The sequence below is a fragment of the Sceloporus occidentalis genome, unplaced genomic scaffold (assembly GCF_023333645.1).
Source record: "Sceloporus occidentalis isolate IW3139 unplaced genomic scaffold, rSceOcc1.0.p SCAF_5, whole genome shotgun sequence".
NCBI classification, from domain to species: Eukaryota; Metazoa; Chordata; class Lepidosauria; order Squamata; family Phrynosomatidae; genus Sceloporus; species Sceloporus occidentalis.
In genome coordinates this window covers 10722835-10749396 of record NW_028316985.1, presented here as the reverse complement: position 1 = coordinate 10749396, position 26562 = coordinate 10722835, and the positions used below count along the sequence as shown (strand labels likewise).

The following is a 26562-nucleotide window of genomic DNA, read 5'->3' as shown; positions in this document are numbered from 1 at the left end:
ATCCTGGGTTTTGTAATTTGATGGAGCTGCCTAGACTTCTCTACTAGAGTGCTCTTCTTTCTTCCCCTCAGTTTCAGCACCAGCAAGCTCTAACAGAATTTGAAGAACCTCCCCAAACTAAAAATCCCAGGGATTCCCTAGGCTGGAGCTATGGCACTTATAGTGGTGTCAAACTGCTATAATTGTGCACTGGGGACAAAACCTGGGTCTAGTCCTAACTTAGATGGCTGCTTGGGGGAATAATTTATGGATGCATTAAAGCTTTTGAAAACCAAAATTTTATATATGAAAACAAATCACATTGGTTAGGTTCTCATTGCATGGTTTTTCATAATTTTGCTCAAGCAGTCTCAGTCCTGTAGGTACATATATACATAGCTGTGTCAGTGGAAGATCATGTCAACATTCAATTGTCAGTGCAAATAAGTCCTAGTGAAAAACACTGCATGTCAATTTCTTTCCTGCCTTTTATTTTCTATAGGTGCGCCAGGTTTCTTTCTTGTGCCTCATCTCTTAGGCTGTCCTTCCGCAGGGTTAGCAAAGTTCTCTGTATTTCCGTCATTGCAGCTGCGTTGATTGCCATTCTTTCCATTTTCATCATGGGCTTTCCATTCCAAAGCCCTACTCAAGCTGCTCCTGTTGGGACTGGTGATGCTTGGACTTCGATGCAGCAGCTGTTATGGCCATATACTGGACTCCAGCATCACGGTCCACCTCCTGTATAAGCCACTGGTGGAATTTCAAAAGGGTTGCTCTGATCACCTCTCTGAGAAACCAGTGTGGCCTAGTTCTTGAATGCACTAGTGAGAAGAGGATAGTTCAAACTTTTTGATTTCAACATGATTTTGTACATAGACGGGTGATGCTTTGATGCACAACATCTTAATAGTTCTGGGGACTTTGCCTTTACTAGATAGTTTCTGGCAATACAGTTCCAAATGAAATGGAGTTCTTTCTTCTTCTTTTTTCCCAACGCAGTGAGTGTATCATCTTTTTTTTAAAATGTCTTTTTCCCTCTCTGGTCCTACTGAAGAGCTTGGAAAATATGTTTTAAGAAATCCTTGGGAAGGGCTTGTCTGTAAATGACTTTAAGAATTAAGATATTTATTTTTAAAAAAAATCTGAAATGTGAACCTGTTGCAGATTTCAACCTCTTATTTTATTGACAGGAGTGTCCTCAACTCAATAAAGTTCTTAAATGGCAACGTGGCGTCTTAAGAGTATGTTAGCACCTTAGTAGCAAGGAGAAGGTGGTACACTGCATCTATGAAAAGGTAGTGGGTATGATTGACTCTCTCCATCCCTTCCTCACTGCTGGCATCTCTGATCAGATGGTAAAGAGTGGAGTGGAATTCTGTGTCTTCTGCAATATTTTTGGAGAAGACTTGACTCTCCTCTGTAATCTCAAGCCTCTGAGCTCTTTGACCACTGAACATATAAAGAGCCCACTCTCCATCTGTTATTGGTTCTTGAGTCAGGTGTTCACAGGCCTACAACAAAGAGCAAATACCATCTTGTTAGAACCTGCAGCATGTTGGGCAAAAGTGTTTTGTCTTTTGGAATAAAGATGGGAAGAAGCTCCTTTCCACTCTAAACCCAGTGTTTACTGGAGTTGTCTTTGGGCAATAGTGAATTAGGAACATGTGAGGAACCTCAACCCTGGCAAAAGCTCCACCTCTTCTACTGTACCACCACTGGTCTCTGCACTGAGTTTTGCACACCACCTTCTTCCAAGTGGAAGGTAAAGATTTAATAATAATATTAACTCAGGATTATTTTTTTAAGAACCATACTTGCCCCATTAAACTTTGTTTCTTATTTGTAGCACTGTGTGTTGAGACATTTAAGCACATATCTGTATTTTACACAGAAACCTGTTTAACCAGCTTGTCTTTCTCTACAAAAAAACTGTTAGGGATTTGTAAAGCTGAGGCCAGAGTCTTCAGCCTTCTAGATTTTTAGAAATGCCTCCCCCCAAAAAATGCCTCAGATTCACACATTTGCAAGGCTTTGTGATATGTTTCATTTGCACAGAATAATACATATAGTAAGAAAACACAAATGGCTAAAAATGTGTACAGCTGAAAAATAAACACAAATGCTTTAGTGGGGGAAAGTGTATTAAAGGTGTACAATAGGGAAAGTGCACAAATAAATCTTTTAACATGAAAACATGATACAAAAGGGATTCAGTGGGTTTCAGAGAAATGGCAGAAAATAGAAGTGTTATGTACATAAAGGAATAACCTATGCTCACCTTAAAGACCACATTATCATCGCCACTCTCCAAGTTCCACTTGCTCCAGCTGAAGGCAAAAGCAGATGCAACAAGAGCCATTTGCTGATAAGTAGTGACTTCCGCTAATAGTAACTATGTAAAGCAAGATGATAAAAACAGAAGACTGATAATGAGTAATTCTATGCACCCAAAACCTTCTCTTTTCAGTAGATATCTGGAAGCAAAGAACATGATTGCTGGTGCATAAGACAAGTAGGCCTGCAGTTTCACTCTTATATTTAGTTTGGAGGGTAAGCCAACCCAAGGTAAAGAGGAAGAGACAGAATTTCACTCCTATGGCCAAGATCCTAGATTAAAACAGATGGTGCATATGCTCTACACATACAGCTCCATCCTTCCACTGAGTGCTATGCTGTTTCCTGGGCAGGAATGAGGGAGGCAACCAGGAAAGAGAAAAGAGGTTGCTCTTTCAGCTCTCCAGAAAGTTGGTGGTGATATGGCAGAACAGTCTCTTTATCTTTCTCATTTCTGAAGCTGGGATGGGGGTTGTGTGTTTATCTCCTGCCAGCCAGTAAATGGCCATGTCTGCACCCCAGGCTTTTTCTGCTACAAAAAAAAAAAAAAAAAAAAAAAGCATTGGAGACTACACAAGGAGGTTGTGAATAGCTCCTTGTGTAACATCCAAAAATAAACATGCACACAATCCCAAATTATTTATTTACATATTACATTTTCAAACAGCCCAATAACTGAGAGGGAGAAAAATGGAACATAGAGGGGTTTTTTTTTTGTAATCTATTTTCTATCAAAACAAACGGAAGCCACCAACAGCAGCATATAACAAAGCCTAAAATTAAGTCAGCAGGTGGAGTAAATCCTTTAAAGTTTGAGAAAGGTCTTCACCTGGAGTGAAAACCTCATAATATAAGATTTAACTGAGTGGGGTGCCACCACTGCAAAAGTCCTCTCTCTTAGCCATTCACTCCACTGCACTGGTTAAGGATACCAAAAAAATGGCATCATATGTGATGAGTGTAGGGAAAATCAACACAATTTTGCTTTCAATACTGGAAGTTTTGTATGAGAAAAGAGAAGCTTCCAGTTGCTTCACAATACTGCACTGAATTTAGATCTTGTAACCTAGTACAACCTACATGGGATGACTCCTGTATGCCCTCCTCACACACTTCTACCATCAAAGACAATTGGTTTCTATCTTATGAAAAGAAACAGACAATGGGCTCAATCCAACATGGTTTGCCATAGCCTATAGTTCCATATGCAGAGTTAGCACTACACTGAGTCATTTACAGTAGGCCTTGGATCTACTGTAGCCCTGCAATCTATGGCTGGGAGGAAGCAGGAGAAGTCGCAGTAGTATCTGGCTATGTCCCTCTAGCCAGATTACAGATAGCCACTGAATTTTGATGAGGTCCTCCAGAAGTTGCAGCAGCTGAGACAATCTCTTCACATCTAGTTACGGGGACATAGCCAGATGCTGCTGTGACTCCTCTCATTCCCAGCCTGGCACAAGTTGGCCATGGAGGTGCTTTGATAAATACAAAGTGGCAATGTGCCTGCCAACCTCCACAGTGATAAAAAATAAATACATGCACAATTAATGTGTTCATTTGTAACCGAAGGCTGATCCAAAGGGATCCCAAAGATCCCTGGCTTGTCACAATGTGTAAAAGCACCCTATGTAAAGCCATCTGGTCTCTTACTTTTTTGTTCACGCTGACGTATTTGGGGGAATATTCAGCTGGGAAGATATTCATTCCAGCCCGTTTCAGAGCTAGCAAAAGGGCCAGTGGTGTCATCCATTTCCCCCTAATCTCAGAGAGGAGATCAGTATCTTCCATTGTGGTGATTGTGGCTAACATGCACTGGTTGACCTGTCTCAGAGCAAAATAGAAGGATATGTGAGCAATGAAATTAACTGCATTGATTATTCTAGAGTACATTTCTGGCAACTGGGATACATGCCCCACCACTGGTGTGCTGAAATAATTTTCACTGGGAGGGAGAAGAGGCTTTTGTGGATTTTTTAAAAAAATAGACAAAATAACCCACAGTTGGTGCCTTTTAATTAGAATGTTGTGAGACTTGCCAAAAGCAAATTAATTTAAAACACAGTATTTTCCATATACAAAATAAGTTGTACAAACTAAACAACAGTGACTAGGCAGTGAATGTATATTGTGCAAGTCATCCTGCTATACTGATTTGAACTATTAATGAAGTCAAATATGCTGTGCGACTATCTACTTGAAACTCTTTCAAATATGTTCAGAAGTCAAGATTACTAAATTTAATTTTTCTTCTGATAAAACACTGGACACCTACTGTATATGGTGTCAGTTAATGCTGTGTGCCTTCAAGTAGTTTCCAACTTATGGCATTCCTATGGTGAACCTATCATGGGGTTTCCTTGTCAAGTTTCTTCAGAGGGGGTTTGCCATTGTCATCCCCTGAGGTAAAGAGAGTATGACTTGCCTAAGATCACCCAGTGGATTTACATGGCTGAACAAAGATGTGAACCCTGGTATCCAGAGTCATACTCCAATACACAAACCATTACTCCATGCTGGCTCTCTGTACATGTGTCAAAATACCTGAAAGAATTTTCACACAGAGTTGTAGAAGCAACAACAATGAGTCCTGCAGCATGCAAAGCATAGATGAATGGAAGTGCTTCTCTGTACATGTGCAAAGTACAAAAACAGGACTCAACGCCCCTAGAGGCCACTTGGAAGCCAAAATTATTTTCTCCTCTGTGGAGAAGTACATCAAGGAAGTGAAGCCCTCCAAGGTCTCCTGAAGGACCAGTGTGTCTCCCTAACCCTTGACAGTTGCCTGCTCCTCTGACACACACATGCACACCCAACCTGCAACATCTAAGGCCACTGCAGTGAATGAGATTCACTCCCAGGAAAGAACATACATACAGCACTGGATTGTAGGATGTACCAGCATACCTTGATTTCAATCTGCAGTTCAGCAAATGTGGTGAGGATGGTGAAAACAGCTTCATCCAAGCCAGTGGGTCGGAGCTCCCAGGACTGGTAGGGCATGTTGAGGTGGGCATCCTGTAGCAGGGTTATGGTGAAGAAGCCATTCATTTTGAAAGAGATCTCCTTCTCTTTCATGTTGTAGACCACTTCCCCAATATCATCTGTTCTCCAGCATTTGCCTTTTAAATGGGGGAAATGGAAAGAAAACAGCATCATTTGATATTAAAGGACAATAAGGAGGAACTGCAACACTGCTACTGAGAGCCAGCATGGAGTCATAGTTTAATTATTGGAATAGGACTCTGGGATTCAAATCCCTGCTCAGGGATGGCCTTGGGCAAAGTACACTTTCTCCCCCTAAGAGGAAGGCACCAGCAAATCCCCTTTGAGAGAAAACCCCATAATAGGATTGCCACAGGATCATCATAAATCAGAAGCAATTTGAAGAACAGAACAAAGCAGCATTGCTACTAGTAGAGCTTGAAAACCATTTTTGGACTACATCTCCCAGAATCCCCAGCCACCATAGCCAGATCTTATACCAGGTCAGATTTTACAGAAGTAGGTTTGCCATAATTGTCCACTAAAACCAGGGACAAAATGTAGGACAAATTCTAGACCAAATTGTAGGACAACTGTAGGACATTTAAGGTCCTCCATTTTCTTAAATGTCCTACATTTTGGGCTGAGTTTTGTCCTGCAGTTGTCCTACAGTTTGATCTAGAATTTGTTCCACATTTTGTCCCTGGTTTTAGTGGACAATTATGGCAACCCTATACAGAGGCTTACAGTTTAAAAGAACACTACAATTAAAAAATACAAGGCCCTCAGTCTGCTCAGACTAGCAGTCTTGTTTTAGGATCAAAGGACAAGAAAGATCTTTCCCAGCTTCATCCTTTTTAACTAGAGATACCAAAATTTGAACCTGGAACGTTTGCGTGCCAAGCATAGCTCTGTCATGAGAGCCAGTGCATTTCTTTTGTGCTTCCATTCCCCTATATCTGCAACTCTGTGAGATGGATTAGCCTGTTATCAGCAGCAGCAAATCTTTTCAAAACTTCTCAGGTGCTTTTCCTCTCACATACTGGGAATCCAGGGGCTAGGAACCCAAACTTTGCAGGTGATCCCCCAACTCTGGGAGCTAACTGAAATACTAAGTAGCAACCTCTGAACATTATAATCACAGTGGGCTCCAGGACTCGCCACGGATACCAAAATCTGTGGATGTTCAAATCCCATTACAGTCAGTGGTATAGTAAAATGGTGTACCTTACATAAAATGGCAAAATCATGGTTTGTTTTTTAGAATTTATATATTGAATGTTTTGAAGCTGTAGATGGTTGAATATGTGGATAAAGAATCCATGGATATGGAGGACCTACTGTACTTTTAATACCCCAAAAAGTCTAAAAATACCTAGGACGTGTCTCTAACAATGCCAAGAAAGAAAAAGCAAGGACATGTAACTATATCTTGAAGTTGAGCCATGTATTCCTTTGGCACATACATATTTCCTGGTTAAGGACAGTGGGGGCTGCTGCCAACAGTATTGGTTTTGGACAGCTTTAAAGGACCTTTCCAAGAGACAGAACCCAATCTTTTGTTCAGCACAATGGATAAGCTTTTTTTTAAAGCTAGTCAAAACTCAGAATGGATTCATGGCCCCATTTACATATAATATTAATAATAATAATAATAAATTATTTATTTATATTCCGCTTTTTACTCGGGGAATCAAAGCGGATTACAAAAGAAAGGTATCAAATACAAAAAATATATAGCCTCCCCACCAATTGTAGTATAACGAACATAATAATAATAACATGGTAGCCATCAGCCACTAATGATTAATAGTACAGTGTTGTGTGTGGTGAATTTTGCAAGGGGATTTTGCTCAACTGTTTCTTATGATTTCTCCCCACAGTTCCCCCTTTATTTCCACTTGCTCAATGTATTTTGAATACATTGGGAACAAAACAAGGAATAGGTGCCTGGAAACCCTAGTTGGCATAGGTTAAGTAATCCCCCTTCTGTCACAAGATCTGCTGTAGTCACAGCCTCATAGTAAAATAAACAGACATTTAAGTTCAAGCAACTCATTGCAGCAGCTGCCTGCAGCTTGATCATACCGTGAGGGTTCCACCTTCCAATCAATGGCTCTTCAAAGAAGATCACACTGTCAAGCAACTGGATTGTGATTCCTACAGTGATAAGAGAAGGATCTTCATTTTCTTCACATACTGCGGTGTAGGGACAGACCTCTAACCCTGTATCCAGCACCTTTTGGGAGGCAAGAAAAAAAATGTAACATTGCTTTTATAAAAAAATATCTCAGTTCATTGATTTCTCAAGGTAAAATGTGATCGTCTGAAAATGGAACCCACTCTTCGAATAATATTGCTGAATTTCATTCCTCCTAGCTTGGAAATATGAATACAGATATCCATAATAATATAAATTCCTGGACCCCAACAATGATCATTTCAAGCCAGATAAGCATGTAACACATTTGTTTAATCTGAATCATAGAATAGAATCATAGAATCATAGAGTTGGAAGAGACCCCAAAGGCCATCCATTCCTTTCTATGTGATGCTTCTTCCACCCCACAACCTAGATGAATTACTACTGATTTGTGGTTTCATGGGTAACTGGATTCAAGTATGGGGCAGAAATTTGAGAGCTTGTTGGAGAGGCAAAACTGTGAGGATATTTCCAGCACATTTTGAAGAATCACCCATCCACATTCTTGCATGGAAACACCAAATAAACTCATCAGTATTTGACAGTGCTAAAAACATCCCTCCATCTGTCTCTCTAAAATTTATGGCTAGAATTCAACATGCGACTAATTAATGTCTTTGTAAGTGGATTTATGTGTGCAGGAAATAAAATTGAGAAGTTTTGTGATATTCATATTCCCCTAAGGGCTGCCCTGAAGTTACTACATATGGGCATCCATTGCATAATGATGGAGTAACTGATGCACCATTGCTCAATATGCATCAGAGTGCTCTCCTATCCACATCTGGATACCAGTTAGGAAGTGCAAGAACACAACAGGAAAGCTCAATGTGCATCAGAGCCCAATGTGCACTGAAACACTCTTGCTGTTGTCCTGATATGCTTCTTCACAATTCATGAAAACAGCATGTTGTTGCAACATAGCTGAGAATTCATAACATTACACAATGCAGACCATGATGTAGAATCGTAGTCCAGATATGCATATAAAATATATGATATAAGCTCAACTATAAGTTAATCTTGTGGATAAGTCAAGGGAAGGTTTGGGGCCCTAAATTATGGAATTTGCTATGATCCATTGATAAACTGAGAGTAAGACGAGCATGGAACAATGGATGTACAGGATGAAGCAAAGAATATGGCAACAGCTCCATCATGCCTTCCCTTCTCCTTTGTGTCATGCCTTTTTAGATTGTAAGCCTGAGGGCAAGGAACTTTCAAATTAACAATCTATAACTTGTTATGAGAGCCTTTGTGGCTGAAGAGTGGTATATAGATACTTTAAATAAATTTAGTTTGATAATTTACCCAAATTTTAGCCTAGATCCAGGAAAAGCTGACATTCACAAATGTACATGCCTTAGTTTGTGGACTATGGGTCCAGGAAGGGAGGACTATCTGGGCAGCTAGCAAAAGAGTCAATAGCAGTTTGCACTCTGCCACTGCCCAGCCTCTAAACAGAATGAGCAGGAGCAAAAGAGCACAGAGAGCGTGGAGCCCATGTGGAAAGACAGCAAAGAGCATCTTGTTTTTGGTCCACTGTGTGGGTGAGGAGAGGAGAGGCTGAAGTAGATGGGGAAGAAGAAGAGACAGCAATGAGGTGCATAGGCAGATAGTAGTAAACTGAGCAGGCAGGGCAACAGAAGGAAAACAGCCAGCTATCCATGACTGACATGAAGGACTAGGGTGGGAGTCGGACAGAAATGGAAGGCAGAGAGACAAGAGAGAGGAAACTGAGTAAAGATATGAGGAAGGCAGAAATTATAAGAAGAGCCACAGAAGAAATATAAAGAAAGGAGGGCTGTGAGGAGCATAAAGGGAAAGTGATAGGACTGAACTTTGCTGAAGAGAGACAGTATGAGCAAGGCATGGGAAGAGAGGGAAAGAAAGTGAAGGGTGAAGAGAGTGGGTTCTTTATCAAGCAGTGACTAGGTAGGTGGAGGAGGAATTAAGAGGCATAGACTATGTCTTCCTAGGAAGAGCACCCTCCTCTGCAGCCTCCATAGGCATAGGCTACATAGCTACCCACTTCACCTCAGTTTGACTACTAGGGAAGCCAGCACTGAGCCATAGATAAGTCAACTCAAGTTTTCAGGGTCAAATTTTAGACTAAAAATTTTCTATTAATATTCAGTTATATATGGTAGTAAGATATTCTGCGGAGTTATGCATGAGCAAAATTGGCCATTTCAAAGAATCATAGAATAATAGAGTTGGAAGAGACCGCAAGGGCCATCCAGTCCAACCACTGCCATGCAGGAAATCTCAATCAAAGCATCCCCGACACATGGCCATCCAGCCTCTGCTTAAAGACCTCCAGAGAAGGTCACTACACTCCGAGGGAGTTTGTTCCACTGTCGAACAGCCCTTACTGTCAGGATGTTCTTCCTAATGGTGAGGTGGAATCTCTTCTCCTGTAGCTTGCATCTACTGTTCCGGGTCCTAGTCTCTGGAGCAGCAGAAAACAAGCTTGCATAGTTCAGAAACCAAGAGCAGGCTGTGTAGAACTTGTAGGAATTATGCGCTGGAATGTCAGAGCAATAAAATGTTGGTCTAGTCATGAAGTGGTCATCCCCCACTGAGTACACACTTTATTGCCTTCCACCCTGCTTTTCCCTTCCCTTGCCTATTTAAAGATGATACATTTTGTGAGCAATATATTATGGTTGGAATCTTATTGGTATACTATGCTAATGGCCCCATTTCTTCCAGGATGGTACAAACATGGGAAGGGAGGGGAACAAAACCTTGAGGCTCCGAGAAACTTATTTCATCAGTTACATTTCTTTTTTCATAACTGCAGCATCCACAGCTTCGTGCCTGCTGCCACTACCTATATGGTATAGCTACACCAACACTAATAGGATACCAGCCACTTTCTCCCATTTCACTTTAAGATGAAACTTACTTGCACCATGGTCCACCCTTTCACTTGTTTGGCTTGAGGTGGGAGCTTCAGTGCATTGAAGTGGTAAATGCCACCCACTGACATGAACTGGTGCAAATCCACCACAAATTCTTCCAGCGGCTCCAATTCAAAGATGCTAACCATCTGCAGTGCTGAAACATGTGCTAAAAACGGGGGGGGGGGGGGGGGGAGAGAACAGTTAAAAAAATCCCCAAGAATCAATTAGTTCTAAATATTTCCAATTAGTTCTAAGTATTTCCAAGCTGCATGGCAACTGTAAATTATTCCCAGATCAAATAGCCCAGCTTGCCACTGTCCATAGTCCTGGGCTATGATGTTGTTGTGTACCTTCAAGTTATTTCTGACTTATGCTGACTCAAAGCTCTTCCAATTTATGGCAAATCTGATCTGGCATTTTGCCAGTGCTAAAAAGAACAGCAAAATGCTATTCTTTTTAGCGCTAGCAAAAAGGCACGCTTGCTGCTGCCACTGCAGCTTTTCGGCAGTCCTTTGGCTCAGCGTGTATAAATGCCACACCAATGGAGTGCCGTAGTGTCCCCTGCCATGCGGTCGGGTGCACGAGCGATGCTGGCATGCAAGTGACCGGCATGCATATGCTACGCCCATGCTGTCCCCATATCAGCATATAACGCCAGTCTGTTTAGCCCCTTAGTCTTTGAAGTTCAGTCTCTAAGGAGAGTGAAGAAGGTGAGCTGTGTTTTGAGAGTCATCCTTCACTCTTTGACTGTGTCTTTTTGAAGGCTTAGAATGGGTGCTTTTGTTTGTTTATGGTCATCTTATCTACCTAAGCACATGATCTAAGGGGGCAAGGTAAGCTAAGCCACTAAACTCTATAGAACTGCTGTCTCAGTCTTTGTAGCTCAATCTTTGAAAGCCACCTATATCTGTAAGAGTTATTATTATAGTCTGAAAGTGGTGGGGAAAAATAACTGCAGGGATGGGGGAAGAAGGACCAGTCATTGCCTGCTGTGACGTGTGTGCAATGTTGGCCTTCTTGCCAGAAACCTCACCCACTACACTTGCAGCAAGTGTAAACTTGGTGGCTTTCTTGGAAGAGAAGGTCAGCACACTGCTGCTCCATGTTGAGACTTTTCAACCCACCAGAGAACTTGAGAACTTTTAGAATAGAACAGAGGGAGAATTGACCCTAGAGAACCAACAGGAAGAAACTGTCAATGAAAATAAAGAAGGCTGTTTATTTAGGTACTGGTAGTTATGGTGACCTTGGGCAAGTTACATGTTCCCAGCTTCAGGAGAGGGCAATAGCAAATCTCCTCTCAATAAATCTTGCCAAAAAAAAAAAAACCAAAAACCATGATAGGGTCATAATAAGTCATAAATGCTTTGAAGGCACACAACAGCAACAAAAAACAACAACAAAGATATAGGGGACTTCAATTAGTCTGATACCTGCTGGCAGATTAGCTATGCTAAGTATAGGCTTGCCAATAAATTCCCAATGTGACTTGCAGATTATTTCTTTTCAAAAGGTGGAGGAAGGAACAAGGAGATCAGCAATCCTTGACTTGATCCTAACCCAGAGGGAAAAGTTGGTCATGGGAATCAAAACAGTTGGTACTTTAGGGTACTTCATTTAAAGAGGGAAATCATGTCACCCCCTCCGACCTCTTTTCACCAAGTTGAACTCTTTCAATATATCATAGGCAGCCACAAAGAAGAGGCAGGCTTGTTCTTTGTTGCCTCAGGTGGTAGAACTAGATCTAATGGTTTTAAGTTACAGGGGGATAGATTTCGATTGAACATTAGAAGGAACATCTCAACAGTGACTGCTGTTTGTCAGTGGAACCAATTGCCTAGAGAGGTGGTGGAGGTATTCTTCTTGGGATGCCTTCAAAAAGGAACTTGGTAGCTACTTACTACGAATGCCCTAACTGGAGAGCCTACATTGGGAAGGAGGCTGGACCTGATGACCCACAGGGCTCCTTTCAACTTTATGATCCCATATTCTAAAAGGAGAGGATGTAAGTAACCATTAGGAGGACAGCTGTATTCACTGACCCTTGTGGCATGCAGCCCGCAGAATTGAGCCCTATTGCCACTTAACATGGCAATCTACTGTTCCAATAATGTGTAAAATCTCATGAGTAGGGCACCCAACAGTAAAAGTCCTTACAAGCCCTCTTGATCAGTGCCAAGATGGATGGACAAACTGTCTGATTTGGTGCAAAGCTGCTTCCTGTGCACTTGAATGAGATTAAGAGCTTTGACATATCTTCCCTTCCCCATCAGCTGTGTCAGTGAAGAGGTCTGTGCGTAATAAAAGAGCAAAAACAGCAGCTCAAGAAGAAAAAAGTATATGTACTTTCATCTAAAGATAGGGAAGTTATTTAGTATACAAGACTAAGCTACCAATATTCTCAGGAATAGCTGGAAGAGGACTGATGAGGGAAGGAAGGGACATAATCATTATCAACAATGCCATGCCATAGGTACAGGGTTCGGGGAGAAAATGGGTTGTGCCCCAAGATATTAAACAGATGTCACACAGACAGTTGGACCAAGTACCTCTGGAAACAGTTCGAACGAGGGTGGAGCTCTTCTTGATGGTGAATTCTGTGTTTTCAGTCACAGAAACAGAGGTTTTCACTTCTTCACTGGCAAAGGTAGTGCTGACACTCTGGGCATAGTCAGGAGAAAGCATCCTGTTAGGAATTCTAGCTAGCTATATCATGTTGATTTACTCCAAGTATTTATGAACTATACAGACCCTCTCAAGGTGGCTTTCCTCCTAAGATCATGGCAAAACAGACAAAATATAGAACCAACCTATAATTTAACAATAGCCCCTAAAACCACCAATGTATATAATTTAAATATAAAAAAGCAGCAATAATTCATTCAAAAGATGCAGTATACTCCTAAATACCAAGGGACAATGACAGATGTTTATTGTCTTCATGGCCACTCCAGGGGCACCTATCTGATGACCTGTGGAAAATGAGATGTTGGACCAGACAGACCTATGGCTGCATCGAGGAAAGCTCTTTTGATTCTTTTGCTATAGGAGTAGAGGCCTCTTGCATTATAAATCTCTTATCTACTACACTTGCTTATGGATGTATTTATCTCTGCTACTCTATCTTACCCTGCTTCTATTTGCAGTGTGATCAGACTTGCTTGACAGAACGCTTGGACTCGTTTGAGCCCTTTTGCTTTTCTTATCCACACTACTCACAGGAATCACTGCTTTGCGCATTGGCATTTCCAGCTTAGGCGGCTCTGTGGGGAAAGTCTGAAAGGGGGATACGTGATCGTAGTGGGTGTGCAAGATGCGTACGGCAATATCGCAAATGGCCAGTGGCTTGGGAAGTTCAAACCCATTGCACGGCTCCTTCTGTTCATCGTAAAAGCGCTGGCTCCGGAACCTAGTTGTGAAGAATGAAAGCAAAACAATGTTCATTGAAGTACAATGCCACATGTGCTTAAAATACTAATAATCCATCCTGTTCCCAGGAGCTTTATAAAGTTACAAGGTATAAGATGAACTGGAATGACCATGCAAATTGAAAATTTTGTTCTCATGACTCCTAGTAATTTTGGAATTACAAAGGAAATAGATTTTGAATCAATGGTGTATATTTTCCTCCCAGCACAACTGGACTAGATCTAGAGTAAATTTTAACCCACAAGCCATACCTCTCCCCCCACCCCCAGTTACAATTTCTTTTCAAAGCAATTGTGAAAGAATATTTTCCTTCAAGCCCATTCCAAAGTTTGGACTCTTTCTGCACTCTCAATAAGATCACAGTGAGATCCAGAGGTCCTAATTCTTACTCCACTGTATGATATTTCCACCCAAACATGCCTTTATGACATTTCTTAGGATAGTAAGTGACACTGACCTTTGGTGTTGCCACAACAGCACCTAACTAACAAAAGCCACAGGAAATCTTAATTTCCATGACTCCTCTCATCTGTCAAGAATATTAGGAACTACCAGAAATGCTACAATTAAACAGTGCAATTATTTGGTTGCTACTACTATAAATCAAACCAGTCATTCATCAGTGGTACAGCATATGATTTGTTGCAGAAGGTTCTAGCTTCAATTCTTAGCATTTCTCATTGTTCTGATCGGGGAAGATATCTCTCTGTGAAATTAAATAAGTTTTTGCAAGTGATAATGCTGAGCAACACAGACCAATGCTGTGACACAGTATAAGACTGGGAACCTTAATCCAACCAACTTACAGGGGATCAAGATAGAAGAGGCTGGTACAGAGTTTTCAGTCTTAAGGGAGAAGGCCAGACTATAAAATGTAAGTCTGGAGTTTCTTCTCATAGCAACCATAGCACCACTTCTTCAGTTCTACAAATGTTGCCTGGAACATATAACTAGATCATTTTTGTTACAAAGAATCCCATGTCACAAGGGTAATGTGAAATAGGTCCCATGGCAGCCACTTCAAGTAGGGTACCTCGGATTCTTCTTGAGATTTGCCCATACACACAATGTGATATTCTTCTTTTTAATGACAACTTCCATGTTTCCACTTTCAGATTCTGCATAACTACTGGCTTGCTACAAAGAGTATCGAAAGAGAGACGTATTAAGTTGACTAAGTGAAGTGTAGAGTTGGATTAACTGCAAACTGATGGTAAATTTAGCATAGAATAATATATTGCTCTTAACACAGGACTACATTGAAAAGGATAGTGTTGCTGTTGTGTGCCTTAAAGTTGTTTCAGACTTAGGCTGACCAGATCAGGGAGTAATCTTGGAAATTTCTTCAGAGGGGGGTTGTCACTGCCATCCTCTGAGGCTGAAAGAGTGTGACTTTCCCAAGGTCACCCAGTGGGTTTACATGGCTGAGCCAGGATTCGAACCCTGGCTTGGGATACTCCAATGTCAAATGGTGTAGGCTACTTGTTCTCTAACACTGAAGGATAGTTACATGTGATGTACAGTATGAAGTTCTCTGTTCTTGTCCCACCATCAATGATGGCTAATGATACAGACAGTGGACAAAGGAAATCTCACAATGTAATGCCATAATTCAGATCAATGCACAAGTATATGCAGGGAGAACTTTTCATGGAGCTGACATATTAAGCTGTAAAGATGTTGTCTGCCCCCATCTATTTGATCTTACCAAATAATGGCAACTCTTCATAAACTGAAAAATATTTAATGAAATCTACGCATGGACAACCAACAGAAATCAAAAGACTATCATGCTCTCTCTGTGATCATCCCTCCAGAGACCAGGTGCATATTAAGTGTTTTATAGTATGTCATGTAATAATAGCTGGGCACTTTCCACTAGAGCTATCACAGAAGAGAGGCTTAAGTCTTCATATTGTACATGATCAGTGTGATCAAGACTCAGGGTGTTCAAATGGCAATTGTTGCTTAAAATGACATCTAGGTTAAGTTCTATAATTGCATTTAACATAAATAATTTAGACAGAACTGGAATAATGGTGAAAATACTGGGATTTTTATAATAGCACACAGATATGATGTTTAGTAGGCTCTTGGTGTTTTCATATGTGATCTGGAGACTTGTACTAGCACTAAGGCTCCAGTTGTGTAAAGGTCTTTTTGAGAGTACCTTCTATTATTGTCAGTGGGAGTTTCCTCCATGCAAATAAAATTAAATACACGTAAATACGTTAATGCAGGACTGGCAAAAGAAAGGTAAGATAGAAATCAACTCCCAGAATTTAAAGCCGCATATGACAAATCTAAACAACCTAATTCTTGCAAACTGCCTCAACCCATTTTGTTTCCTGCTATTTTTAAATTTTGTTTATATTAAGAGCCAAGCTTGGAGAGATGCAGCCAATCCTGTCAATTTAAAGTTTATCCTGTGCTAGCCACTGTAGTAATGCAAACTTGTCTAAATACTTCATGCATATACCAAATTAAATCTAGTTTGTGCACACATGCACAACCACACACCAGTAAAAGTACATGAAAACAAGCAATGATATGCGGTCCAGTCCTCTATATAATCTGAAGTCTTGGAACAATTTCAGCATCTGCTCACCTTCAACAGTTGTTCTGTTGCTTCATTGTATTTGTGATGCAAAAGGTCCTGCAGTTGCAAAATGGTATTTTGGTACTGATTGACATCTTCTGGAGACAGTTCATGAAAAGGTGTGTCCAGTATACACAGTTCTAACTTGTCAATTAACTAAAAGAGGAGAAGGAGGATTATTTTATTTTATTTTATATTCCACCTTCTTCCCAGCTCTGGAACTCAAGGCAGCTTACAAAAAATTAAAACACATATAGCTAAAAGTTCACAAAATTGAAATATGACTGAAATATTAATAGAATTAAAAGCATGCCTATTAATGTGAGGCAGATCTAGACAATACATATGAAAGTGAATTATAGTTGAATATATGTGGTATATATTTTCACAGTCTTGGCTCCACATCTGAGAAGGCTCTGTCTAACTAACCATGCTTTCAACAGTACTGTACCAAACTAGTAAAACATTGTGATATTGAAGATTTGGTAAAATTGCTAACAGGTCCTGCTTTCCAAGTAGAATTGGCTTCTGGCCACTGCTGAACTAAGGTCCAGGCAAAGCAGTGATCTAAACAATTATGAGGTTTATAGTTTCTGTCCATAGGTCAATCACTCAGTTTGCTAACCATTCTTAAGATTTCAAAGTCTGTCATGACTAGAATCATCATCCAATCATTTCAACCCATCCAACCAAATCTGTGGAAATTACATTTTTTTTAGACCACAACTCCCATAATTCATAGTCAGCACTGCCACTGGGAACTGTAATCTAAACAAACAAACAAACAAACAAACAAACAAACAAACTTACCCCAGCTCTGATCTAGATATTTACCAGGGATTCCACCATTGACTGGAGCCAAGATGTTAAAATAAGCCACATTCATCCAGAGAAAGATGGGGTATATCTATACACTCAACAATGCCTTTTGTTCTAAATAATAGTTACACAAATTGTTTTCATGTCTCAAATGATGGTACAATGCCTGAACTGCAATGTAATGCCAGCAACTTACTTGCAATATTCTGCTGCCTTTCTCAATAACATCATGAATATCATTATTTGTCTCTTCCCGCCACAGACTCATGAAGGTATTGATTTCCTGGACCACCATTGGGTCTGGACTTCCATCACATCCAGTGTAATGTTCCCACTAAAAAGAAGAGATATAAAATACAGTACTCACTGCAGTATTAGGATAGAGAAAAGGGATAGTGCATTGAAAAAGACAAAAATTAATGTGGTTGAGAGCTTGGAAGAGTTACCTTTTGGGATGATAACTCCCAGAATCTTCCAAACAGCATAGCCAGCAAGAAGAATTACAGGAAATATATCCAACAACAACACAGCTATGAAGACAGAGCTCTGTTGCAAAGTGCCTTGCTACTAGGAGAGGGCTGGATGGTTCTTCACTCACCACCTTGCTCCACCAGTGCTTTGGAAATCTTTACACTGGTGGACTGAATGGCTTCTAAGGTAAGTTTTTTGGGCCCTTCCAGTTGTTGCAATGTTGCAACAACCATACTGTGTTGTAAGTTTGTCTTACGACATTGTAATATGGACACCCAACTGTTGCAAGCTCTCATATGGTTTCTGCTGTCCACCTCATATAGAGGTCATTCAGATGTTGGTGGTTTTTTTAGCAGGATGATGCAAATAAGCAAACTCAAGCATACCGGGTTTGTTATTCACACCAATTTTTCATCAGAACCACATTTCTTTGCATCTCTCTGTATCTCTTTATGTTCTGTTGCTTGCCAGCCCTATGTCTCCTCGCAAACAGTGCCAGCGAGTCCTGGGAGAAACTGTCCCAGCTGGGTCTCTTGAAGAAGCGACAGTGGAGGCAATGTCTCCCACTGCTCCCTGGAGCTGCTGGCTGCCAAGAAATGGTGGAGGCAGGGGAAAATGAGAGAGGGAGAGTCCTCCTCTCCCTTCATAAAAGGGGAAAGCCAGGCATGTAGAGTTAAATCCCAGGTCTATTCACCTTGCTATTCACACTGCTGATGATGCAAATGTTTTTTAAAAACTCGAGACAAAAAAATCTGGTACCGATTATCCCAAGTTAAGTGGGGGTATTGACATCCCCCCACCCCAATTGAATTGAGTGCATTCAGGGTACATATGAACAACAAAGGTTCAACCCAGAATCATCCCAGATTATTTTCACCATGTGAATAACCCCACAGTCACTCACTGTTAGAGGCTTAAAACTGAGGTGGTGCTGATGCTACAGTACCCTTCCCCTCCCTCCTGCAGACTTTGTAGCTTCCTGAAAAACAGATAAGAAAGATTTCCCAACCCAGGAGCTGCAGTAGAAAGGAGTGATCTCAATTCCTTCCAGAGTTCACTGGATTTCACTGTTTCATCAGCAAATGTCTAGCACTGGACCGTGATCATCACCTGGATGTCGAACAAGATATCCAGCACTTAAAAATACATTTTTATTCCATTTTTAACTAACGAAACCACACTAATGTAGTCTCTGGCTACTGAGATGGGGTGTTTTGTAAAGTAAGTGTACCTTTGCAAGGGCTCTATTTTTCATCTTCCATTGGCTTGCACTTAAAAAGCTTTCTTCTAGCACATTAAGTTCAGAAAATTCAATCCCTCTGCGTTCTTGATCCTGTATGGAACACAACCAGATAGGTTGATTTTATTTTAATATGCAGACTAAATTTTGTTACTTGGTTAACATGTTTATATCCCATTCCTCAGCTAGAAAGGTGGGCTTATAGATGAGTAAAATCAAAACAGGTCAAACTGTTTTCCATATGGCAAAACAGTGTAGGCGGCTAGGTAGGTTGTTCTGTGACTGACAGGGAGCCAATGACCTTTTTTTGATGCACATTTTGGGGTTTGCTGATGGAGGAGGCAGTGGTGATCTCTTTTCTCTTTAAAATGTATTGTCATCACTACATATGCAACAGAACGAACTCCTCTTCACAGCTGCTATTTGCCTCCTTACCCACAAATTTTGAGCAGAAACCTCCAAAATATGAAACTTTCCACTTGGTTCTAATAAACCATAGTTCCCCAAAGTCAGATATACTGTAATAGGGAACTGTAGATTGTTCAGATGTAGAAGTGATAACTTCCAAATTCCTCTCACAGATACATAAGAAGGGAAGGAAAGATGCATACCTGAGATTCGTAAAAGTTTTTTACGTGTAGCAAGTAACAATGACATCCCATTATGTCTGAATTAGTCCACAGACATTTCAAAGTATGGCCCACAAAAGCTTTTATTAGTACTATGGCAAGATGCATGTGAACTAACTTTGGCTTCCAGACGCTCTGTCTTCTCTCTTTCAATCCTTTCCTTTTCTATCCTTGCAGCTTCTTCTAGTTCAGCACGTATTCGGGCTTGTTCTGATAAAGAGGGGTAGGGTTTTTTCCATCATTATGATTAAAGTCAATAAAAGAATTAATAAATAAATAGCATTTGGTTAAAGAATAAACCACTAACATTACTGGAGGTTTACTGTCACCCTGGAAAAAAAAAACTACAGTGGGTCCTTGGCATCCGCTGGGGTGCAAAATAGCAAGTCCCATAAATACATTGGATACTAAAATGGTGTCTCTTGTGTAAAATGACAAAATCAAGGTTTGCTTTTTGGACTTTAGATGTTTTTTGGAATATCTGGCGACTGCCAGGAAGTGACATAGTGGCCCAGATGGAGTGTAGCCAGTGTCTCATCAGCACAGATGCAGTTTGGCTAGCTCATATATTCTTTTTGCATTGGATGTGTACAGGGAGAAATGGGATTGAGCGAACACCAGATGTGTACCTATGGGTGGCAAATGAGGACATTACCCCCTTTCCAATGAAATTTCCCTTCCATTTCCAAGTTTCTAGCATTGCAATAATTTAAAAATTCAATTGAGCATATAGAAATACAATATAGACACCCAAAGAAAAAAGTCAGGCAAAGTTACCAAGGGAATGTGAACACAGCAAAGATAAGAGTTCTGGGTTTTCACTGTCTCACTCTGCAATGCTAAAAATTTGGAGACGAAAAGAAAAATTCATCTTAGGTTCAGAATTCTGATCAGGGGAGTAATGTCTTCCTTTCCCTCCTCCCCAGAGATTCATTCATGAGCCACAGGGGTCATATGCAGGGCTGGGGGGCACTGGCCAAAATTCCTCTGATGGCCTGAACAGTGACAAAACAAACAATATATTACAAGATGCATTTTGCTATCTCAACAGGGTCTCTAATGTCTGTTGTTAAATTTAGGGAGAAAGGCCCAATCATGTATTTTGCCCTGGGTCCAGCTCTCAGCAACCCTTGTCATGTGTTGTTTTAACCCTAGAAAAATTACTTTTCAAGATGACACTTTTCAGAATCATCAACTCTGGCGATCTGGAAGTTGTCTGCCAAAAGTTCTATCCCAGGCTTTGCAACAATCTGAAGAAGATACACAGATACATGAAATGTACCCTACCTTCCTCTAGCAGCCTTCTCTCTTCCTCTTCTCTCAGGAGCCTCAGCCTTTCAGCTTTGCTGAGTTTCTTTTTACCTCCAGCAGACTGAACACACATAATGTGTTACAAAGGAAATCAAGTTACATTAAAGGGTTTTTTTTTAATCCAGGAGAAAACAAGAAGGCAACAAATTTACTCCTAAAACAATCAGAATAACACTGCACATTTTTATTACAAAACTTTTTTCGCTACAATATTGTTTTTTTTTTCACCACAAACTACAAGAGACTATTCATTATTTCTTTTTAAAGACATTGAAGTATAAAAGACAAAATTTAGTGTCAGTTTTAGAGTTTTCTTTGTGTTGTACTGAACCTCCAAGCTAATGCATCTTTCTTATTGTCAGAGTATATTTACACTATACAAGGTTATAGCAGTTTGATACCACTTCAACTATTAGGGTTCTGTCCTATGGAATCCTGGGATCTGTAGTTTAGTGAGGTACTTAATATTTTCTGCCACAAATTCCAAGTGCTGTAGTTCAAGGGAATGGACTAGAGCTCTATAGCAGAGAATGCTGAGTTTCTCATCGAATTCCAAGTCTTAGGACTCCTGAGGATGGAGTCACAATTGCTAGAATGGCTATACCTTTTTAGTGTCTGTTGTCTCTCTCTCGCTCTCTCTATCTGTGATATGGAATTTCCTTTCACAATATACATTAACAGATGGGCAAAATTAATCATAACACAGAGGTTGCCTTTAAACTTGTCTCACAGACTGTGCTTTTCACACACATAAGAAATGCAAGGTAAACTATATCACCAGCAGAGTTCAAACCACTGGTACTCTGCAATATGTAGTACTAAGGAACCCAGGGGAGTTTTGTTGCCGTTGTGTAATAAACTGTTATGGACTTGTGCTCCAAGCTAGGAGTTTCAGGTGTGTGTGTGTGTGTGTAGGGAATGCTTGAAAGTTGCATTTTCGACTATAGCTCCCAGGACTCCCTAGCCAGCAGTTAACTTGAGGATTCTGGGAGTAGTAGCCAAAAAGGTGCCCCATCCTTTTTGTTCATCTGTTAATGTATATTAATTTTAATTTTATCTGTTAGTGTGTGTGTGTGTGTGTGTGTGTGTTTGTGTGTGTGTGTGTGTATAATTTGCTTAATTTTGCTCGTCTGTTAATGTATATTATACATAAACAGTTTGGACTGCAGGAGATGTGAGAGAGTAGCTCAGTGATTCCCAAACATGGAGACATACTGGGTTGCAAAGGAAGTATCTTTTTGGGTTGGAAATGGATGTTAAATTTCCTGGACTTTGAGAATCTCCCAATAGCCACATGGACAGAAAAAGGAGGTGCCAGCCTGCAAGAAATACCCCTTCATACCATGTGAACTGAAAACTAAAGCAGCAAAATGTAGGCCTATGACTAACATCTCCCCGCCCCCGGTATGGTTTTTAACACCTTGCCTGATGAAGCAAGTGGAGCGTCTCGAAAACTTGCAATATGTATATTGTGCATTTTGGTTGACCCAATAAAAGGATCACTGTTTGGTTGAATTTTGACGTTATTGGGCCTCCAGCTTTTGACAGACTCTAACTCCAATCATTCATGAACATTTTCTATGCTGGCTGACTGAAGTTGGGTACCAGAATATCTGGAGGGAGACATGTTGCTGACTCTGACCCTAAACATAGTCCCTAAATACAGCAGCTGTTGTTGTGTTGACTAAGAGGGAGTCTTCTCCACCGCACTGGCCCTGCATTCTAGAAGAACTTGCAGCTGAGGTCAAGAGGAAATTGCTAGATGCTGATGATGGAAGTGAAAGATCTACAATGCACAAGAGCTTGGCCTTCCAGAGAAGGCAGAGGGTGCATCTACACTGCAGAAATAATGCAGCTTGGCACCAGTTTAACTGCCCTGGCTCCATCTAACAGAATCCTGGGGTTCATAGTTTGGTGAGGCACCAACACTCTTTGGAAGCACCTAGGCTGAAGACCTTGTAAAACTACAAGTCCCAGGATTCCACAGGATGGAGCTATAGCACTTAATGTGGTGCAACATTTTTACATGCACTCATAGACAAGCCAATTCTTTGAATAAACTAAAGCAATCGACCAGGTCATCCTATAGCTTTCAAACTGGAAAGCTCTGAAAAGAAGCAGAGAGAAAACATAGGAGAAGAGGATCAAGTCAAAAACACAGAACCCATTATCACTTTAACCAATATTCTGTTTTTTGAACCAACCTCAAATTACTGTTTTAGAAAACAGCAGTAATCTGGACTGAGCAACCTAACTTTACCAGGTGAAGGTAAAACCAAAACTCTACCAACCAAGTATTGCTCTCCAATATTTCTTAATCTTGGAACAATGCTACCACATAGGGATCCAAGAGCTGTGGACTGTTGGTATTTCCAGCCCTTGTTTTGCTTTGTTTTGTAGATCTTTGCTAATTTTTGTGGTGCTAAATACCAATGTTGTGACATCTTAAAGTAATTTTCTTTTGAATCTTTGGAGCATGCAATTTTTTGCATTTTCTTTCTTGCTTTTGGGTTTGTCAGATTTCCAAGTCAATTGCATTTCCTACATCTTTTGCTCATCAGATCATAGTATCTTGGATTTGCTCTTGTTCTAAATTTCTCTCTAACAATAAATCCTTTCCCAGGTGGAGGAAAAACAAAAACTGTACCAACCAAGTATTTGGCTGGGGGATGCTTAAATCTTCTTGATATTGATCAACTAGCATTCCCATCATGCCTCACATCACTGTCCAGGCTGGGTATGGCTGCTAGGTCTTGTAGTGCAACAACATCTGGAGGGAGACAGATTCCTTAGCCTTGCTTTGACTGAGCAGGCTGTAAACCCTTGAAAAACTTGTTTACTATAAACCAGTGCTTAAGCCTAAAATAAAGTAAGAATAAGAAATAGCAATAACCATGTTTAATCTAACAGATCCTGGCCTGAAAATAAATTGTAAAGTCGAAGGCTTTCATGGCTGGTGCCCACATTTTTCTGAGGGTTTTTTGTGATATATGGCTGTGTCCTGGAAGAGTTTATTCCTGACGTTTCACCTGCATCTGTGGCTGGCATCTCCAGAGAATATGAAGATGGCATGGATGTGAGTGGGGTATTATTATATATACACAGTGTGACCCTAGGTTGGGAAGAGTGGTTTAAATGCTAATCTCTGTGCTGATGTGTTGAATGGCAAGGCCTCGGGTGTCTAATTAATGATCCATTGTCTACTGTATTATTATTATTATTATTATTATTATTATTATTATTATTATTATCTGCTGGGCTTTTCCCCTTCCCTACTGCCATTCCCTTCTCCTTTTGTGTCTTGTCTTTTTTAGATTGTAAGCCTGAGGCCAGGGAAATGTCTGATTTACAAATTGTAAGCCGCTCTGATAGCCTTGGCTAAAGAGTATAGGGGTATAAATAAGTATTATATTATTAGTAGTACTGGGAAACCCCCTGACCCTGGGTGGTTTTCATTTGCATTTGCTGGGTCTTGATTTTGGTGTTTTCAGGACTGGTAGCCAAACTTTGTTTACTTTAAGGTTTTCTTCTTTCCTGTTGAAGTTGTCCAGGTGTTCATGGATTTCAATGGCTTCCCTGTGCATTCTGACCTGATAGTTGTCGGCATGGTCCAGGATTTCAGTGTTTTCAAATAGCATTTTATGCCCTGAATGGTTTGTAACATATTCTGCTGCTGTCTGCAGCGTCTCTCGTGTTCCTTGATTCGTGTTTGGATGCTGCGTTTGATGGTCCCTATGGAGACCTTTCCGCAGCTGCATGGCATGCGCTAAACTCCTGTCCTTTGCTGAGCACAGCATCTGCTGCATTTTCTTGGTCGCTTTGTAGACCATTTGGAGGTTGTGTTTCCTCACCAGTTTCCCTATTCTGTCCATTCACAACAGAATAACACAGGGTCCAATGTGGTAGAATTGAAAGCTATAGCTGTGTTAGTCTCTAGAATCAGGAGATACATAGGGAGGTCTTGGAGCACAGGTGCTACAAGGTCTCTCTAGACACAGGTCAATGTCTATGTTGTAAATCACCTCCTCCCAACCGACAGCCACACAAGTGCACACAAACACACAAACACACACAGACTTCTATGCCATCACCTTCAGAAGATGCCGGCAACAGTTGAATCAGGAATAAACTCTTCCAGAATGGAGCCATATAAGCCGAAAAACCCCACAGAGAAGTATGCAAACGAATAGTTCTCTAATACCTGAGCAGTTTATGATAGCAGAGAAGTGAGATAAAGTGGAAAGCGTGTTGAAATAAAGTGTGCAATGGCGACACTGCGGTTCTTCTAGTCTCTCTGTCTGTCTATTTACCTACCTACCTTTTTCTTTTTTTTGGGACCCTAAACGTCGAAAGGAAAAAGAAGAGAGAAAGTCACAAAGGTGCACAAGTCACAATGGCAGCTTCCAAGGAGCCACGGGGGCAGCATTTAATGCTTTATTACTATGATTAAGCTTTATTTATATAGCGCTGTAAATTTACACAGCGCCGTTCATACGATCAATCAAAACAGAGAGAAGAAGCCTGCCTGCGGCATCCATCCTGCAAAGACAAGGAAATATATTTGGGAAAGGAAGGCTGGTGACATCGTCAGCCCTTGAGTCCCTGTCCTGGGAGGAAGGCAGGCTGCACATCAGGGAAATGATAATCATGCAATGACAACACTAGTGGCCATTAACATGAGGCCCAAACTAGCTAGTGATGGGCATAATCTGCATATGCAAATTTATGGTAATCAGCCCCACCCCCTTTTTGGTTTCATGGAGGGGAAAGGCAATAATGCGGGGAAATACAAAACAGCGCCTTCTTCTCTCACCATCTTCCTCTTCGCTCAGGACCAGCGAGATGGGGATCTGTTTATGCGCCCCGCCCCTCTGTTTCCTAGGCAACTATCCCCGCCCACCAGGAAGTCCCAGCCCTTGAACTGCCCCGGCCCCGCCCCTTTGTTTCCTAGGCCGCTCGCTCACCCGAAAGTCTCAGCCAGGGAACGCTCCTGGCCCCGCCCCTCGTTTCCCTAGGCAACGAGCCACGCCCACCACGAAGCCACTCCCCCGCCTCTTCGCAGCGGTTTAAATTTCGCCATAGAGGTTTTCCTTTCAGAGTTACGTGGAAAGAGTCCACGTACTTCCGGTTCTAAAGCGAATCCTGAGGCGGGAATATCCCTCATTTTTAAATTATTTATTATATGTTATTTCATTTTGCCAAAGTCAAAAAAGCCTCTCTGAGAGCCATCATGGAAGAGAGGCCTTCCCGAGGCATTCAAAAACAAGAGCAATACATTTGGAAACCCATGACATTCATGGAGCAGCCATGACCAGGTCTGTGTTCTGGCTAAACACTCAGGACACGGCTGCATCCACAATGGAGAAATAACCCGGTTTGGCAGCGCTTTTAACTCTTTTCTGGCTCAAGGTTGTGGAATTCTGGGAATTGTAGTTTTGTGAGATATTTAGCTCTCTCTCTCTCTCTCTGGTGCCCCAATAAACTCCAGTTCCCAGAATTCCATAGCACTGACCCATGGCAGGCTGCATCCACGCTGCAGCAATAATCCAGTTTGACACCACTTTAACTGCCATGCTCAATGCTATGGAATTCAGAGAATGGTAGTCAAGCTTTTTCCGTGAGGGAGCTGTGGTGTCACCAAACAAAATTCCACAGCA

The 26562-nt window shown here is 41.1% G+C and overlaps 2 protein-coding genes across 5 annotated transcripts in view; one reads left to right on the top strand and one right to left on the bottom strand.

Annotated features, from left to right (window-relative positions):
• LOC149311652 (inositol 1,4,5-triphosphate receptor associated 2-like) overlaps window positions 1-1205 on the top strand; it is a 57829-nt gene extending 56624 nt beyond the window's left edge. Inside the window, exon 37 of the mRNA XM_089527559.1 lies at window positions 482-1205. Coding sequence (XP_089383685.1) covers window positions 482-725 — 244 coding nt within the window. The 3' untranslated portion in view covers window positions 726-1205. The remainder of the gene's footprint in view (window positions 1-481) is intronic.
• DNAI7 (dynein axonemal intermediate chain 7) lies at window positions 209-25774 on the bottom strand. Of its 4 annotated transcripts, none has more exons than XM_089527560.1 (16): window positions 25719-25774; window positions 25224-25244; window positions 20882-20966; window positions 19713-19804; window positions 18957-19058; window positions 17451-17588; window positions 16445-16591; window positions 14870-14973; window positions 13537-13816; window positions 12957-13068; window positions 10410-10573; window positions 7384-7534; window positions 5218-5432; window positions 3964-4134; window positions 2258-2371; window positions 209-1490 (listed from the first exon to the last, which is right to left on the bottom strand). In XM_089527560.1, exons 1-16 carry the CDS (start codon window positions 25719-25721, stop codon window positions 1215-1217), a joined length of 2175 nt encoding a protein of 724 aa, XP_089383686.1. In that variant the 5' UTR covers window positions 25722-25774; the 3' UTR covers window positions 209-1214. The 4 variants fall into 4 exon arrangements, with proteins under 4 accessions (XP_089383686.1, XP_089383689.1, XP_089383690.1 ...); XM_089527563.1 differs by having other exon boundaries at window positions 13627-13816; XM_089527564.1 differs by lacking the exon at window positions 3964-4134.
• Window positions 25775-26562: the final 788 nt, after the last annotated feature.